Below are 16,928 nucleotides of genomic sequence, written 5' to 3' on the forward strand. Positions count from 1 at the left end.
AATCATCACTGCAGTGAGGTTTGAGATTTAAATTTTCCTGCCTTCAGGCAGCTGGTATTTGCTCAAAAAGTTGAGGTAAGTACTGTAGTCTTTCAAACTGCTAAAGACTGTATCTACTTTGTGTATATTTTCTCCTTTAATTCAGTTAATCTATTTTTTTCCCTTTTTTTTTTTTAATTTTCTGTGTGTTTGTGTGCAGCGTCACTACTGATAGCACTAGAAGTAGAGAGTCTTCATCCCACTTCACAGGAAGGGTAGAAAGCATCTGTTTATTGAACCATAAAAAAGGGAATGTCCTTGAGAAAGTTGCCATTTGTCTACACAAATCACTCTTACACTGTTCAGTTGCAATTTTTTTTAGAATGGAAACAGTATGGAGAAGCAATCAACATCAAATGCAGGTCACAGGAAGTGACAGAGTCCAAAGGGTTGTTTTTCTTTCCTACTCCATCCAACAGCAAACATTCGCTCTCATTTTACTTGCTAAAAAGGGAGAAAGAAAAAATAATACATAAAATTAATAAAATGGACTTAAAACCCATCAGGAGAGGATGCAGTGGAAAATAACAAGTGTTTGGGTATGTCTAAATGGTCTCAATTCTGACAGGCAGTCCTGCTTTGAGAGTGGACAGACACTGTCCTAGCAAAGTGAAGCAAGAGTAGATTCACTTCTTAAATGTCATTGTCTACATTTCACCAGAAGTTACTTATTTTTTATTTAGCTTGTTCATTTAGACCTAGTTTTAAGGAACACAGATATTATCTGGGGGACTCAGGACTAAATATTGCCATGGTAAAAAAGCTTTTATGTCAAATATTTAAATTCTTGTGTGGATTGGATGGAGTGTGTGAGGCCCTTGGACCACCACTGGCAATCCCTGAATGGCTACACAGACAAATGTAATCTCTTAAATGACCATGAGAGGCTGCAAGCTGAATTTAAGATGTAGTAGGAGCTTCTCTGAGTACAAAATAGTTCCATAGATTTTTGTTTTTCCACCCCTATGACTTGTGCCATGTAAAGGCCAGCAGCTGGAGTTTATAACTCTTATTTGCAACAAGGAGGATAATAAATTAATTAATTCCCCAGGAAAAGGAGGATCCCTTTAAGGAATGATTACACTGCCATTTTTCTCAGCCACTTTTAGCCAGTCATTCCAACTGTAGCCGAATCAAAGCTTTTGTGTTTAAAACAGTTTTAATGAAGTGTTATCCTTAGTAATTATTGTAAATCCAACCCCATGAAGGCCTAAGTGTCTCTGGCCTCTGTGCATGGGGTTGAATTTCACCCACAAGGGAAGAATAAGTTGGTTGGTCCATTTGCTTGTCAACTTTGATCCCCCCTGTCCTCTGTGAATTATCATACATACATACATTTTAAATTATATAAAAGAATCGCTTGCATTTCTAAAAAGGCAACCATTTAAGGAAGCAGGCAATAATTCTTGGTTTTCAGGCTTAACAAATTAATTAACTGTCCCATGCACCTTAGGAAAACCTTAGATTTGCCCCAGGGAAGTGTATGTATATGTGTTTATATACATATACATGTATATATATATATATATATGTGTGTGTGACACAGGTGGGTTTGTGGGGATTGGTTTCTTTGAAGTGTGATTCTGAAGCCCTCATAAACCAGTTTGATCAAACATCTGCCATGCTCTAGGCTGCTCAAAAGTATGGATTATTTAGCCCACAGTGTTGTGGTTTGTACAGGTAAGACTGCAGAGTGACACAGTGGTGTGACCATGAAAATCTCCATGCTGGTATGGATTAATTGATTAGAATCACAGCACTGCTCACCACTTCCTCTAATTAAACTGCTCTGACTTCCCCAGGGCAGACTGCTGAATTTAAACTTTGCCCCTTAACCTTGGTGCTCAGAGTTTTGGCTGATTGCTTTATAGAAAACACTGACCATGAGTGCTCAGCTGATGGACTGATGGAGGTGGGGCTCTTGCCTTGAACTGGATGCAGAAATGACTTTAGTATTTTAGGTGCTCTGTGCATCTGCTGCCCTCTATCCCTGCAGCACAGGCAGAGCAGAGCACAGGCCTGATGAGCTGCAATTTCGAGTCAGGATTGGAGATCTGTTGAAGAGGGGCTTGGATGAGCTGAAGCCAACACTCTTAGACGAGGTGGCTGGGGCTGGCAGGCTGGCTTGCTCTTTTATATGAAATAAGCTTTGGGCAACTGGGATAGCACTGCTAGAAGCTGCTGCAGCAGCATGTTCTGTGCTTGCTTATCAGGCTTGTGAAACCTCAGGAGAGCTGGGTTTGGATTGTGTCTGGATCATCACCCACCAGCCCCTGAACAGGTCTGGACAGCCAGGAGCTCCTGGGGTGCTGTACTCACCTGCAGGGCCCTGCCCTTGGTCTCGATGGGCAGTGTGGCTGCAGAGATGGCACAGGCCATGCACACGGAGGAGAACAGACACAGAGCCCCTGGGAAGGAAGCACTCATAAGGACCTGCAGGACAAAGAACATCAACATTAAGAGTGGACAAAGGGTCAAAAAATACTGAGAGACTCTACAACAGAAAGAGTATCTTGTGAACCTTAAGAGCTTTCAGAGAATAACAAATACTAGCCTGCTGAATTCCCTGATGAGAGTAAGTTAAACCTACATCTGGCAAAGACCACCCAAGTACTCTGTGTATGGGTTGGGGAGAAGGAATTAATCACATCCTCCCTTTTTTTTGGATGAATTTCAGAGGACTATCTCTGTATTTGACAGCAATGATCAGCACAATGTTTACCAAGATTATCAAGCATGCTCTTACCTGTGATATAAATGGGGCCACCATAGCTCCCACACGGCACAGTGACCCACTTGTCCCCATCCCCAGTGCTCGCATGGTGGTGGGGTAAACCTAAAATGGGCCAGAAAGAAAACTGGATTAGTGCAACAGCAATCCACAATATTTATATTTTTTTTCTTCTAAATTTCAGTCTATTATCAGACTGCAGGAGTTCAAGGAGAGTTCAAGAGAGACTGTGAGTTTTGGAAGATGGTGGTACCCAGCATCCCCAAAAACAGTGTTTTATGCGGACTGACCAACAGGTGGCTCAGTAGGACAGTCCTTTTCCACCTGCCCTTGTCATCTCCAGCTGCTTTTCTGATTCCTTCTCCCACCTTGCGTATGAAAACATTGTGGCCAGGAAGCCAGAGATACGTAGTTCAAGGAAGGCGACTCTAACTAGTCCATAAACTAGCAGTCAGAATTCCTGGCTATACACTAACGGTATTTCAAGCCTCCAAGCAGCCTAACATCCCTCAAGGAGAACCCACCTCTGCAGTGTAAATGTAGATGGTGTTGAAGTTTGCAGAAACCAAGGCACGCAGCATGAAGAGAAAGCCAACTGTGCCTGCGCTGGGGACAAAGGAGCAGAGTTAGTGTCACTGAGCAGCATCAGCAGAGATGCCAAAAACAAAGGATGCGAAAATAGTAAATGAAAAATATAACTTGTTTCTGGTGGATGTTGTTCACGTATTTTTAAATTTTCTGGGCTGTGCTAGAAAGCTTGGGGGGATGCTTGGGGGAAGATGTGTGGGCTCAGTAACACAAGTGAGCCCCTCTGCACACCACTGCAGCACAGCGTCTGCTGTACAGCCTTCCCAGCAAGGACAGGGAGCCAGGCTGAGGCTTTGCTCAGACCTACAAGGATCACTGGCCTGACAGACTGGTGACCTGAGAATCCCAGAGGTCCTGCTCTCAGCACTGCACACCTCAAACAAACCCCACAGTCTGAGCCAGAGTACCTCGAGGTGCAGATATTAAGCAGAAGGAAGAACAGGGCTGTGCATCCCATGGTGATACACAGGCTCAGACGTCTTCCAAGGAGATTGATGCTGAGAATGTTCACGGGATTTACTGGAAATAAAAAGGAAAACCATAAAATGTTAGATGATCCAACAGCAATGATTGTGTGCATTGATAGACCTTACACAGTGTGACTCAAAGATACCTCTGCATTCCCAGTCCAACCAAGTGTTCCACAAAAGGCATAAACCCTATAATTCTCATCCTGTACCCAAAGCATGTGATTTTCCCCCATGCCCCTTTTTTCCACCCTTCCCCTCAGAAGATGACGCCTGTGCTTCTCTGAAATCACCTAGCCATGCTGAGGCAGGGCAGCAATGTCTATCCTGAGCTGTGCCAGGAAGGCATGGTGAGCAGCACAGCCCTGGGTGGTTCTGCTCCCTCTGGCCACAGCCCAGCCAAACCCCAGGGCCTCAATGTTCCCCAGTGTGCCACAAGTTGCCATTAGTGCCAGGTTCATGTCCCCTGGCACATCACCAAGCTCCTGCACAGCTCCAGCCTGTGAGAGGGGAATGGCAGGGCAAGGAGGGGCAGAGCTCACACGCGATCTCCCCGGCGGTGCTGATGATCATGCTCTGGTAGGCAGCAGCCCCAAGGAGGTGGCAGTGGCAGGGGCTGTGGCTCTCCTCAGAGCCATCCCCAGGGTTCTGCAGCACTGGGGCTGCAGAGCCACAGGCCAGGTCTCGCTCCAGGAGCTCAGTGCTGGCCAAGATGACGCCGTAATAAGCGAAAGCTATGCCGAGCCTGTGGGGAGAAATGGTGCAGTGAGGGGTGGTTGGGATGGGGAAGGTGAGGAAACTGAAATGCAGCAGGTTTGGGGTGCCCTGGGGCCTCTGCTGCTGCTTGCACCACCTCTAAGTGATGAACCCCCTAACCTGAGCAGAAAGGTGGCTTGGGAATCCACCAGGCTGCTGGTCACCCATGCCATGGCACAGCCCTCCCACCTGTGTCTGTACACTGCTCTGCCTCGGTAAACCCCAACCCAGCTCATAGTTCAGCTGTTTATTTGGTTTGCCTGGCCAGATTTTGGTAGTGGGTGGGGACTGCAGGGGTGGCTTCTGTGAGAAGCTGCTGGAAGCTTCCTCCATGCCTGATGGAGCTGCTGCCAGCTGGCTGAGGATGAACCTGCTACTGACCAAGGCTGAGCCCATCAGCAATGCTGGTAGTGCCTTGGAGATAATGCTTGTTAGAAGAGGAAAATGTGCAAAAGCAATGGCAGCCAGAGAAAGAAGTGGAAACATGTGAGAGACATCTCTGCAGACAGCCAGGTCAGTAAGGAAGGAGAGGCAGGAGGTGCTCCAGGTGCCAAAGCAGAGATCTTATCCTTTCTGCCCATCAAGAGGATGTTTCATTAAGTGCCTGGAGAGGCTCACATTGCAGCCTGTCTGGCTGTCAAAAATACAGCATTGGTGATGGCAGTCTTGCCTTGTCATTGTCGAGTAATTCAGAATATGCCTGATTGTAAGCAAGCTGAAAAGTAATTTTCACTTTTTTATCCCCTCCCTGGCAGTTTCAGGAATGAGCAGCAGAATCTGAGCCACCTGGGAAGGCAGGGAATGCTGAGGGGGGATGCAAACCTGAGAACACACCAGCAACTCCTGGGAGGAGTAGGAGGCAAAGAAAGATTAAAAAACAATAATATATTTCATATCACTCATAGAGGTCAAAGGGAAAAAAAATTAAAAATTCAAGGCCTGACTTCACAATATTTTGGGTCAATGGGTTTCCACAATCCAAGGGTCTGCAGCCACCATCTGAGGCAGAGTGGTATCCTATAAATGGCAGAGTCAATGGGAGACTTCTGCTCTCTGCACACTTTCAAATGAGAGAGTGAGCTTAAAATAAGAGAAAAAAAACTTACCATATAATCCATATCTGCAGAGTGGTTCTGCGGTATTTGGGGTGGATGAGGTCCTTGAATCTTCCCCTTCTTTCCTGCAAATCATGTGATAGAAAGAGAAGTTTTTATAAAGCCATCTCTTACACAGGAGCAAGTGTTCTGTGAGAGCAGCTGGCACTGCAGGCTCTCCCGTGCTGCCCCAGGCTGCTGGTGGCACAGCCAGACTGAACATCACCAAAAACACCAACCCTCCAGAGAGGAAAGCCCTGCTTCCCCAAAGAGACCCTAAGCTGCACTCAGAGGATGGAGGAGGGGAGAAGAGAACATGCTGAGCTCTCCTGGCCCCCAGGACACCCCAGATCCCACAGTCTGCTCCCATGGTGGTGCCAGAGGGGCCCTGGTTGCTGCTGGCCGCCAGCACTGCTGGGTTGCTGTCAGCTCCCATTGCTGCTCTGCCTGTTAATCAAGTTTTTGGCCACATGCATCTTTCTGGGAGGCCTGAAGTGAGCAGAGACTGCAGGCACTGGGGGCCCAGCCTGGGCTGCTGCTCCCCAGCATCCCACCACAGAGGGGAGACAAGTTCACAGGGATGGGCTGGGTTGCCTTTATTTTTATTTTCCTCATCATTGGTTAAGCCTGAGAGGGTGCAAAACTAACAAAAGCCCTTCCCACATCCAATGTGGGTCCATTACATAAATTCAATTAAACTACAGGGAAGCTTTAATCCTGACTAATTCCAATACAATAGCACCATCTTGCATGAATTGCTAAGGACAATACTTGGTGCCTGTGGGATTGAATAAGCAGCAAAGAGGTCCAGGAAAGGGATTTAAAAGAGCTGGATAATAATTTTGAGGCCCTGGACAATGGATTTGTCTAATCTTCCTCTCTTGGGGGTCAAAGGACCTGACTAAGTCCTCCCAGCCAGCAGTCAGCAGGGCACAGAAGTCACAGGAGAAGCCTGGGGGGACACTGCACCCCCTGCAACACCCCCACAAGATTTGGGGTCCTGGGACACAGTGGATAAGCCAGGAGCACCCCTGCAGGATGGGTGAGCAATGAGGAACAACATGCTCTGCCAGGAGCCTTTCTTGTGGCAAAGAAAGCAAATCTTTTCTTAGCACAATATTTTTCTGAGCAAACACAAACTGAGCAGGAAAAAAAAGAAAAAGCAGAGGACTCCATTCCATTTTGAAGGCCAAGATTACTGTTTCTCCAAAAGAAAACTGACATCTCCATCCTCACATCCAACAGTTGTTTGGGAAAGAGCCGAGCAAGGAGGATGAGAGAGGCAGAGCAAGATGTGGTTGGCAGTCCTGCTCCCTCCCCAAAGCCCTGATGCCAGCAGCCCTGCCTGGCACGGGTGGCTGGGCAGTGCCACAGCCTGGACTCACCTTGGGAGGCTCTCTCAGCTGTCCCTCTGGCATGGCCACCCCGTTGGTCCTGGCGATGCTCTGCAGAGTGGCCAGTGCAGCCCCTGTGTTCCCTGTGGACATGTTGAACCGTGCTGACTCTGGGATGAACTGAAAGCAGAGAGGTGTCTGATGCCTAAAGATTGTTAGCTTTTTATATATATATATTTTTAATATATTTGCAGTTTTGTAGATTTTTAATACATGGCTGTATAATTTCTAACACTTGCACATACTTTAGTAGAACACCCTTTGTCACAAATTTAAGCCACCTTCTTGGAATTCTGTTTAGTCTTACTTTCAACAAAAGAATTTCTAACAAGGACATCCCATTTTGTACCAGCACTTGTGGGACATTACAAAATATAGGGTGAAGATCCTCTAGGATCTTCAGGCCCAAAGGTGGCTTACCAGGGCAACCAATGTCCTCTTGGATGTACTCGTTAGCTATACTAATTAATTTAACTTATAAAAATTGTGATAATCCAGAGGCAGTGCAGCAGGGAGTGGGGAGTGGAGATTGTCCTACCCTGAAGAGCAGGATGAGAAGGATGCCAGGGATGGAGGCAATTCTGATCAACCACCTCCAGCCAAGGGTTGGGTTCACCACTGATGCCAGGCCAATGATTAACAAGGATCCTGCCAACCAAAACACCTTTCCAGGGGAAAGAAAGGGGTTAGAACATGAACACATGGCAATGAGTTATTTGCTTCCCTTCTGGTCTGGTTCTGTGGGGAAATGTGCTAGGGAATGCTGAAATTCTGATGTGGGAGACACCTGGCTTCTAAACTGCAGTGGGACAGATCTCCCAGGACTGGGAGCTAGGAGAAAGAGGGATGTGCTCCCTTTTACCTGAGATAAGGGCAGCATGTATCCTCGGTATTTGGTGGGCAAAAATTCCGTTTTTATGATCAGTCTAGCAAAAAAAGGGGAAAAAAATGCAGAAATACAGCTACAATGAGAATTTCCATACAAATCAATTCACAGTTCAGCTCAACTTGTAGACTGAAATCCCTCTTCCACCCTGAGCACTCAGAGACAAGGAATCCCTGTCCAATATGCCAATTACAGAAATAAATTACATGCCAATTATAATATATAAAAATATTTATAGAGATATAATATTTACAACATATTATATAATATATAGTATATATATTTATAATATATAATATTGATTATAAATTAAATGCCAATTACAGGCACCAACCAGGCTTTGAGGAACCATGGAAGATGCTGAAATGTTTCATTTGTTTCCACGAGAGTCAACAACAACAACAACAAAAAAATTATTTTTCCAGGCCCCTAGTGAAGTTGTTGGTTAATATTGCGAATTTCTCCTCCCCACATCCCCCTTTCTGCCCCAACAGGACTAAAAGTTTCATTTCAGTGGGAACATTTTACATCATTCAAAAAGAATTTCCTATTTAAGCAGAATTGTTGTGACTTTTTCTTTTTTTAAGGGGGAAGCAGCCTTTCCTCATCTGTTACCTGTCTGATTGTTTTTATATGTGCTTAATAATCCCCCTGTCACCAACTTAATGCAAACCAGCTGCCCCCTCTAGTCCAGACCTCGGGGGTGCTTGGGAACTGCAAATGAGGTCAATTGATGGGGATTTAGTGAAATTGAGGAGCAGCTTTGTGTTTCAAGGCGATGTGGGAATTTGGTCCCCTGTCCCCTGCAGCCCCTCTGTCACCTTGCCTGGGCAGGGGGTGGCACAGCCTTACCCCTGTGCATGGCCTGCCACACCACCTCCCACCATGGCCCTCAGCAGCACAAACCACAGGTAAGACGGGGCAAACGAGGTCAGCAGGGAGAAATAGGCTGCCCAGAGGAAGGAGAGCAGCAGGATCTGCAAAAGGGCAGAGTTGGGGACATCAGAGGCCAGGCTGAGCGTGGCTCAGAGCAGGGAAAGGACACAGCAGTCACTCACCTTCCAGCGGCCATACCTGTCAGCCAGCAGCCCCAGCACCATGCTGAACACCATGTAGCCAAAAAACACCATCTGGGGGGAATTGGAACACAAATGTGGAGGGTCCACTCTGCTTCTTGAGCTGCAGGTGAGCTGTGTGCTCTCAGGGCAGCAGGATGGACTGCAGTGCCCAGAGCCAGGAGCACCTGGCTTCCTGCAGGCACTCACTGCTGCAACCCTCCAAGCTGGGGCTGCAGGGCAAGGATTTCAAAATAAGGATGTGGAAGTGGGGATTTGATGTGGTTTTGGCATTACTCGCTCTGGGCATGGATATCTGCTCTCATCAGCTTGATTTCTGGTTGTCTACAGTCATGGTAGTGTTCTTGCCCCTGAAAAGAGGCCCTGGGAGTTTGTGAAAGACACTTCCCAAAACCCATGGTGGTGCCCCTGACCATGACCACGTGGTGGCTGAGCTGTCTGGGGGGAACAGGAGCTACTCACTGTTGTCACTAAAGCCACCTGCCAGTCTTGAAGCTGCCACTCACACCGGATGAGAGGGGACACAACAGCTATCAGCATGATCTCCATGGCTTCAACCACCTTTGGGAACAAGGGTGAGCGTTAGCCAGAAGGGAAACCACCAGAAGCCCACAGGGAAAATCCCTCAGTCCTACAAAGCCTGCAACCAGGACAGTCCCACCATATCAACAGTCCTGTGAAACCATGGTAGCTCCACAGTGGTCATAGCCCTGTGCCTGATCTGGAAGATCTTGGTGACAGGGAGAGGAGGAGAAAAGGTGCACCTAGAAAGGAGGTACCTCCTTGGCAGAGAAGACTCTTTCCCTGCTGTGTTAGGAGATCTTCAACTGTCTCTGGAAACCAAGCTGCTTGGTTGGGTACCTGGCTGTGAATTCAGGCATCTGACATGAACTCTTAAAGCTGTTTTTGATTAAAAACATCATTGCTCCATTGGCTGGCTGCCCCAGCAGCTGGCTTCAGTTAGGAATGAGCTGATTGTTTACAACAGCTACAGACTTTTTCACCTCAGCTGCAGCAATCCTCATGGATAGACCCTCATGACATCTTTACCCCAGCCTGGCCTCAGGCTTTTGCCCAAGTTCCCAAAATAGATACACAATTAACCCAAAACCATGAAAGTTAGGAAATTTTTCATGTAGCCAGGGGTGAGAAGATGTCAGGCCTCCTGAGCCAGATTGCACAGGGTTTGGGTGGTGTGGGGGTGACATGAAAAATGCCATTGTGAGGCTGAATCTGACCCTCAGGCACTACTGAAGATGTGCCCTGAAATAGGTCTGATATCAATGGGGCCAAAATCTGCTTTCACCCATGATGACAATAGCAGAAATCCTGCTTGAGAAGGTATGAGTGGAAAAAAATGGGCTGGCTGCAATATGTGCTTATGGTTGTTATTGCACAGTAATGAGGAAAATAAGAAGAGAGCTTTTTTCAGGCCAGGGCAGATGGCTGCAGATACCTACCCCAGTGCTGCCCATGATGAGGAAAAGCATGATGTGGAACCTCCCAAACCCAATGGCTTCCACAGCTTCTTCCACTGTGAATGTCTTTTGCCCTGACCATGAAAAGAAAATTAAGACACAAAAACTGTCAGCAGTCAAATTGCACCTCATCTTTATGAAAAGTCAGTGTTTTTCGTGCTACTGTGGGACTGCACCAGGAAAAAGGCTGGAAACATCTACCAGCTGTGTGTCCACTGACCAGCCTGGATGTCCTGGTGGCCAGGAACAACACAGGGTTGCTGAAACAGTGGGAATGGAGGAAGGCAAACCTTGTACACTTTAAAATGCTTTTGAAACAGAATAACATTTTAAAAACGATCCCAAGTAAACAAATCCTCAAATTACCAATATAATACAATGTTTACACAAAGCAGAGGCCTGAGAAAAGCCAAGCCAGCCAGCTCTGCCCTCTGCCATGGGCAGCAGCCACCAGCCAGGTAGGTGTGATGGGAGGGCAGCAGAGGATGCTGATGCTGTGGCTCCATGTCCAGATGTTTTAAGCAGCTGGAGTGGCACAACTGAGGACCTTCCCTCTACCCCAGATTAACAAGGACCCAAATTTCTAGTCCTGCCAGTACAAACTCACCTTTTGGTGGTTCTTTTACCTCTGCATGGATTTCTTCCAAGCCAATAGCATTTTCTGCCTCTCCTGAACCAGTGTCCATCTCAGCTCCTGCTGGGATCCACTGTCACCGTGGGCAAGGCTAGGATCTACCTTTGAAACCTCAGGACAGTCACAGCTCACCTGAGCAAGAAGACAGCCAGTCAGTTTCTCATGCTGAGGTGGAAACATTCAGGTACAGTGAAACATGAGTTTGTTTCATGCAGCTGCTGGAAGATGTCCCTTCCCATTGGGGTTTTGGTGAAAAACACATAGAAACTTCACAGGGTTAGTTGAACTGACAGAGGTCAGTCATCACATAGCACTGGCTGTGCTGATCCCCATCCTCTCAGGGTATCCATAAACACAGCCAGATATTCTGGATTGCAGCTGGAAGCTGGATTTATCTGCCACTGTTTCTGGCTTCCTGCACCAGATCCTTTGGCCTCATGGCTGTTGCTTTTCCTCATCAGAAAAACTCATTTTAATCCCAGGGCAGGGATTAAGCACACTGATTGCTTTAACCCCCAAGTTTTCCTGCTCAGACACTGGCTCATCCTCACTCTGCTGACACCCTCTCCTTTGATTAACTCCCTCCAGGAGAGCTGGGCTTGGCCCAGGCAGCATCCACAGCCAACCAGCAGAGACCAGGGAGAGAGAGCTGGGGGGAATTAATGGCCAAGAGCATCTGATGAAAGATACAAAATTCCATTTGAGGTAGAAGGCAGCATGAACATAGAAAATATGGAATTACAGTGCTCCAGGATGGATACCTTGGCTATACTGAGGTACAGTTGTAAGGAGGTCACTATGGGCTAATGGCAGATTAGTCAGTTAGGGTCACACACACTGACCTTGCTGTCACAGATCATTACAGTCCAGCAGCCAAGAAGATCCAAAGGATATTGGTTACATCTGTCTCTCAGCAATGTCCTTGGGGCAGCAAGAGCTGCCAGCAGCATGCAGTGCCACCAGCTGATGGTGATGGCCAACAGCTAGGGACCATTTCCAAGGGGAACTGGCTCAACACAAACCAAACAAGGTGCTTGGAAGAGCCCACGGGAAGAGGTGAAGATTTACTGTGTGTCTGAATCATCAAAGGCTTTGCAATAACAAAATCTGGGCACCTGTTTTTCTCCTTTTCTGTTCCTTTATGACTAGGGACCTGCAAACACATTCTGCCCTGAGCTGCCACATCACACCTCTGGCTGGTTAAACAGATACTCTCCTCCAAAAAGTCTGTGGCAGGCACAGCCCAGGGTGCTGGCAGGATGAGCACCAAGCCCTGGGCCTTTGCCCACCCATGCTGATGCTGGGATACTCTGCTCCTGTTTGCTGAGGCATGTTGGAGCTTTTCACTGGCACTCATCTGCTCTGGGCTACATGCCCTCCTTCTGGGAAGTGCCACAGCTCTTCCAGAGAAGGGGAGAGAACCCCAATCCCTGGTGCTGCTGTGCAGAACTCCCAGGGATTGTTAGAAGGCTGCAAAGCCACCTCCAACACCTCACAGTAGCCAGACAGCCCCAGAGGTATCAGGGTATTCTCTAGCACTTCAAATAACACCAGAAATCTGTGCAGGCACAGAAAACCTCCTAACAGCTCCTACCAAACCTGTGTTTTGATCACCCCAAACCTTTGCAGCCCTGTTTGCCTTGATGGAGCAGCTAGTGTCTATCACAAATTTCCAGTCATAAATTTCCAGTCATAAATCTCCCTCTGTTTGTAAATCCAACTAAACGCCACTTCCATGAGCCAAAAGAACAGCAGTGACAAAACTGCTGCTGGCAGGGAAAATAACAATGCTCCAACTGAAGGGAACAACCAAGAGCACAGTGAAACTGCTGCTGGGACCCAGTGGAATGATGCTGTGACCCCATGGGACATGGAGAGCACACAACAGGCAGTGCTGCCTGTGACACCACCTGGGAACTTTGTCACTAAGGTCAGAGACCTTCTCTGGCTGAGAAGTTCCCCCACAGGTGAGAGTGGGGGTATCTGATCACACAAATGATCAGATGGCCCCAATATTAAGCAAGATTTGATTAAATATTTGTTCCCTTTTTTTAGTGAAGCTTTCTTACCTCTGTGGTGTCTCAGGTGAGGAGGAGAAGACCTTCCCTGTTTTCTGTCTGTTTCTCCTCTGCTCTTTCCTTTTCACAGTGTTGGCAGAGCTGTGGCTTTGGGATTCAGCTCCCAGGAGTCAGGTTTCTGCCTCCACCACCCAGTTAGGTGCTGCAGGCAGGGTGCCCAGCTGCTGCCCTGCTCCTTGTCTCATGGCACCCACAGGTCCTTCCCAGGCACTGCCCACCCCTTCTTGTGAGGATGACTCCAAGCAGATGGAAAGAAGATGCTGGGACATATCATGATGGAAACACCAGCAAGATGTTTGCAGGTGGGTTTCAGAGGTAGATCCTGCAGCAGTCAGTGCCCATCTGAGGCACCTTTGCCATCCCCTGCCTGGGCACTGCAGCCACCAGCCCTTCTTAGGCCACAGGAAGCCAACTCGGGCAGCAGCACTGTGAGAAAAATCAGGTCTGTTTCATCCTTCTCCTGATGAGGTAACAAAATGCAGGGATGTCCTAGGTTGCAATATTGATGTAGTTAAGTATTCTATTACCACCAGCTGTGGGCCATTAGCTGCTATCACCCACTCCGGATGACAGGCAATGGGCCATCCATTAGCTATTATCACTTGCTAACGACCCACCCCGCATGACAGGCAATGGGCCATCAGGGACCCACCGTGTGACTCATGGACTTATCTCATCCCATTGTGGGATGCTCTGCCCAGGAGGGAGGAACCAGGTGTTCCCACCTGGATATAACCTGGCCCTGGAACTGCCTGAGCTAGCCCTGTCTACTGGGTTCCCAGAGGACCAGAGCTACCACTGGATCTTTCAGCTGGAGACTAGACCTTCACAGGATCACCGCTTCAACTGGACTACTTCAGTTGGACTGCTACTACCACCCTAACAGGGTGTTAGGTTGTATCTGACTTTGTCAGTGCTTTTCCTTGTATTATTTCACTTATTTTTAATTTCAATCTTGACTTGTGATCTCCCACTGGTTTGTTTTCAAACCAATACAAGGGAGAATTCATGGCTTAAACTGCTACAGTGATCCCAACCTTGTGCAGCAGATCTCAGTGCTATGATAGGTGTGAGCTCCTGACTAGTAGCATATGTGCTTTACTGCTCCCTGTTGGTATTGGTGAAGGCCAGCAAGGATGCTGGGATGTTTTTTACCTTTCCCTCTCACAAGGGTTTCCAAAATCCTGTTTTGAGTTTGTACACTGAGCTGGCAGCAATGGTGCAATAGTTCTATCAAAGTGTGTAACACCCATGCTGAATCTTCTGTTTCCAAGCATCTGGAAGATATTTGCTACCAGCCAACATATGCTATCTCACAGCTTTATTTTATATCTTCCTCTTAATAATATCTAATATTCAGCTGTTATTGGCATCTGCTGAATGAGATGCACGATCCAAGCTGCCAGATCCATACCATCATGTTTTCATTGCAAAAACTCAGTGTGTGTGCAATCACACGAGGGCGCAGACGTTTCAGCATTCCAGCTCCCCAGCACTGAAGGGGGAAAATGACCAAAATTCCAGTGAAATTCTAAGCCACAAAGATGAGCTTTCAGGCCCAGGCGTTTAGGGTTGCACAAAGGGATATGACAAAATATTTATTGCATTTTTTAACCACCTAGTGATGTTTTATTTGCCATGGAAAGGCAAAGGCTGGTCAGAGTGAAGCACAAATGGATATGTCTCCATGAATGAAAGGTCCAGGAGAAAGAAAAGAGTGGGAGCAAGAAGAAAGGTCTCCATGCTGGCCAAGGACATGATGGAGAGCCATGATATGGGTAAACACTGAGGAAAGTGCTGTTTACTGCAGAAGCCAGAGACTGGAGTCCATGAAACTGTTGACTCCTGCAGTTTCTGAAAGCTCAGTCCAAAAATCAGTTCCTTATCACCAGTCCAGAGGACTTAAGAGGCTGGACAAGAACTCAATACCTGGCTTTTTTCATCTTTCACATCAAAAAGTTGTCCTGGTGGGAGGGCCTGGACACACATAGCAATGACTCTCACCAGAAGGAATAAAAAACTCTGCAAAGAATGGCAATGAGTGACTAAAAACAGTTTGCTTGCCTTCCTGTCTTTGCCTTTCCTTTCCTACATGCTCATTCACTGAATTTTGTTTTATGTTTGTTTCCTGCAAAAAGACTAAACTCATGCCACCAGTTCACAGAAACGAACTACTCCTTGGTAATGAGATGAGCTTTGCACCCAGAAGCAACCTCTTCCAGCAATGGGGAAAATTCAGATCAAGACATTGGGCTGTTGGATGTACCAAGAAGGTTGATCAGTCTGCAGGAGTGGTCTCTGCTGGTCTCTGCCATGTTCACAGAACCAGCTAAAAACCTTGTGCCACTCAGCCATGCAGGGGAATGGGCAGTCACTGCTCTGCTCCAAAATCCTCCTCACCTTCTGCAGGAAAACCTTCTTAAACCAAAGCACTCTCTGGAACGTTTCTGGATTTTTAAAGAATTCTTTAAAACAGCCCAGGCGAAACCCAGGGCTCTCCTCAAAGTGAAGCAGTGCAACCCTTCCTCTCAGCAAAGCTGAATGCTTCCTGAATATGAGTGGGCTTGGTCCTGTTGTGGAGAGGGGAAGGACCATTCCCATATCAAAAATGCTCAAGTCAGACTCAGTCTCTGCCGTGTTATTCAGGTTGCACACAGAGAGCTGAATACAGAGACCTTAATTCTGAATACAGAATTAAGCCCAGTGTTTGAGTTGCTGTTCAGCACAGTAAACAACAGACCATCTTGTCACCTGAGATGTTCACAGGACAACTTGTTTTTCTTGCTTAAAATGTGAACCTTGGATAAAGAGCAAAACACCAAGAAGCTCTGAAAGGAAGGGATATTCTGTTGCTGGTAATCTTCTCAGTTACACTGCAATCACATGAAAGGCTGCAATAAAGATAAAATATGTGTTTGTGCAGAAAATTCACCCACTGTTTCATAAAGCAAATTGTTTTCTCTGTGTTTGGTAATGCATCAAACTAGTTTGGCCTGTCTTGCTGCCAGGCAGCTTTTCTCCTGAGTAGGAACAGACAAAATGGGCTGGAAGGAAGAAACAAAAGTGATGTGCATATGCTGAGCAACTGTGACTCCATCTGTGTGGTTTTTGCCTGTAGCAAAGGTTACCTGTGCCCAAAAACTGGTGACACAGGACCAGCATGGGTCATGGGCACACTCCTGTGCCCACCTCTTCTCAGCTCCAGCTGCTGCTCCAAACCCAAGCTGGTGAAAAAGGCTCCTGGTAGCTGCTGCCCAATGTCTGTACATCTTCTTGAGACCACAAGGGAAAAACTGGGACAACTGCTTGGCTTGGGGCTGTGTTTTCTCCCCTTCACAGTAGCTGGAGGTGACTCTCAAGCCTGACTACTGCAGAATCACAACCTGTGGTGATCTTACACTGTGTGTCCTGCTGGGAACACTCCCAGGTGGGTTTTTATCCCTCTGGATATGGAGGGAGTGAGGTTAGAAAAGAAGGACTTGTTTGGTCAAACCCCTTGGAAGGGAGCACTGTCCACACAAAATCCCTTGGTGAGCTCTGTTTTCTTTATGTACTTCAGGGTTAAAAGAAGCATGGCTTGTTGTGATTAACACTATTCAGCTTGGAAGATTAGTAATTCATGAATATTTCAGAAGATCGCAGTACATCAGTACTTCAAATTCATGCCAACAGTTTTGATTCCACTCTTCTTTCTGTTCATTAGGTAT

General features: G+C 47.1%; 1 protein-coding gene across 4 annotated transcripts; it reads right to left on the minus strand.

Moving 5' to 3' along the window:
- Window positions 1–250: 250 nt before the first annotated feature.
- SVOPL (SVOP like) lies at window positions 251–13,285 on the minus strand. Of its 4 annotated transcripts, none has more exons than XM_085049567.1 (16): window positions 13,213–13,285; window positions 11,117–11,275; window positions 10,492–10,583; window positions 9,494–9,592; window positions 9,014–9,085; window positions 8,808–8,932; window positions 7,932–7,995; window positions 7,608–7,733; window positions 7,061–7,189; window positions 5,688–5,761; window positions 4,368–4,570; window positions 3,766–3,877; window positions 3,295–3,371; window positions 2,786–2,875; window positions 2,359–2,472; window positions 251–483 (listed from the first exon to the last, which is right to left on the minus strand). In XM_085049567.1, the coding sequence occupies exons 2-16, from the start codon at window positions 11,193–11,195 to the stop codon at window positions 443–445; spliced, it is 1,497 nt and encodes a 498-aa protein (XP_084905693.1). In that variant the 5' UTR covers window positions 11,196–11,275; window positions 13,213–13,285; the 3' UTR covers window positions 251–442. The 4 variants fall into 4 exon arrangements, with proteins under 4 accessions (XP_084905693.1, XP_084905694.1, XP_084905692.1 ...); XM_085049568.1 differs by having other exon boundaries at window positions 3,295–3,376; XM_085049566.1 differs by lacking the exon at window positions 251–483 and having other exon boundaries at window positions 1,584–2,472.
- Window positions 13,286–16,928: the final 3,643 nt, after the last annotated feature.

The sequence above is a fragment of the Lichenostomus cassidix genome, chromosome 1Ab, assembly GCF_008360975.1.
Source record: "Lichenostomus cassidix isolate B80296 chromosome 1Ab, HeHo_3.0, whole genome shotgun sequence".
NCBI lineage: Eukaryota > Metazoa > Chordata > Aves > Passeriformes > Meliphagidae > Lichenostomus > Lichenostomus cassidix.

Excerpts from the sequence above, each read along its gene's own strand:
- SVOPL (XM_085049566.1), bottom strand. The coding sequence starts at position 11,195 with ATGGACACTGGTTCAGGAGAGGCAGAAAATGCTATTGGCTTGGAAGAA. Across the intron at positions 10,584-11,116 it reads GGTAAAAGAACCACCAAAAG|GGCAAAAGACATTCACAGTG; the intron begins GTGAGTTTGTAC and ends TTTCATGGTCAG. Across the intron at positions 8,933-9,013 it reads ACAGGTATGGCCGCTGGAAG|ATCCTGCTGCTCTCCTTCCT; the intron begins GTGAGTGACTGC and ends GCCCTTTTGCAG.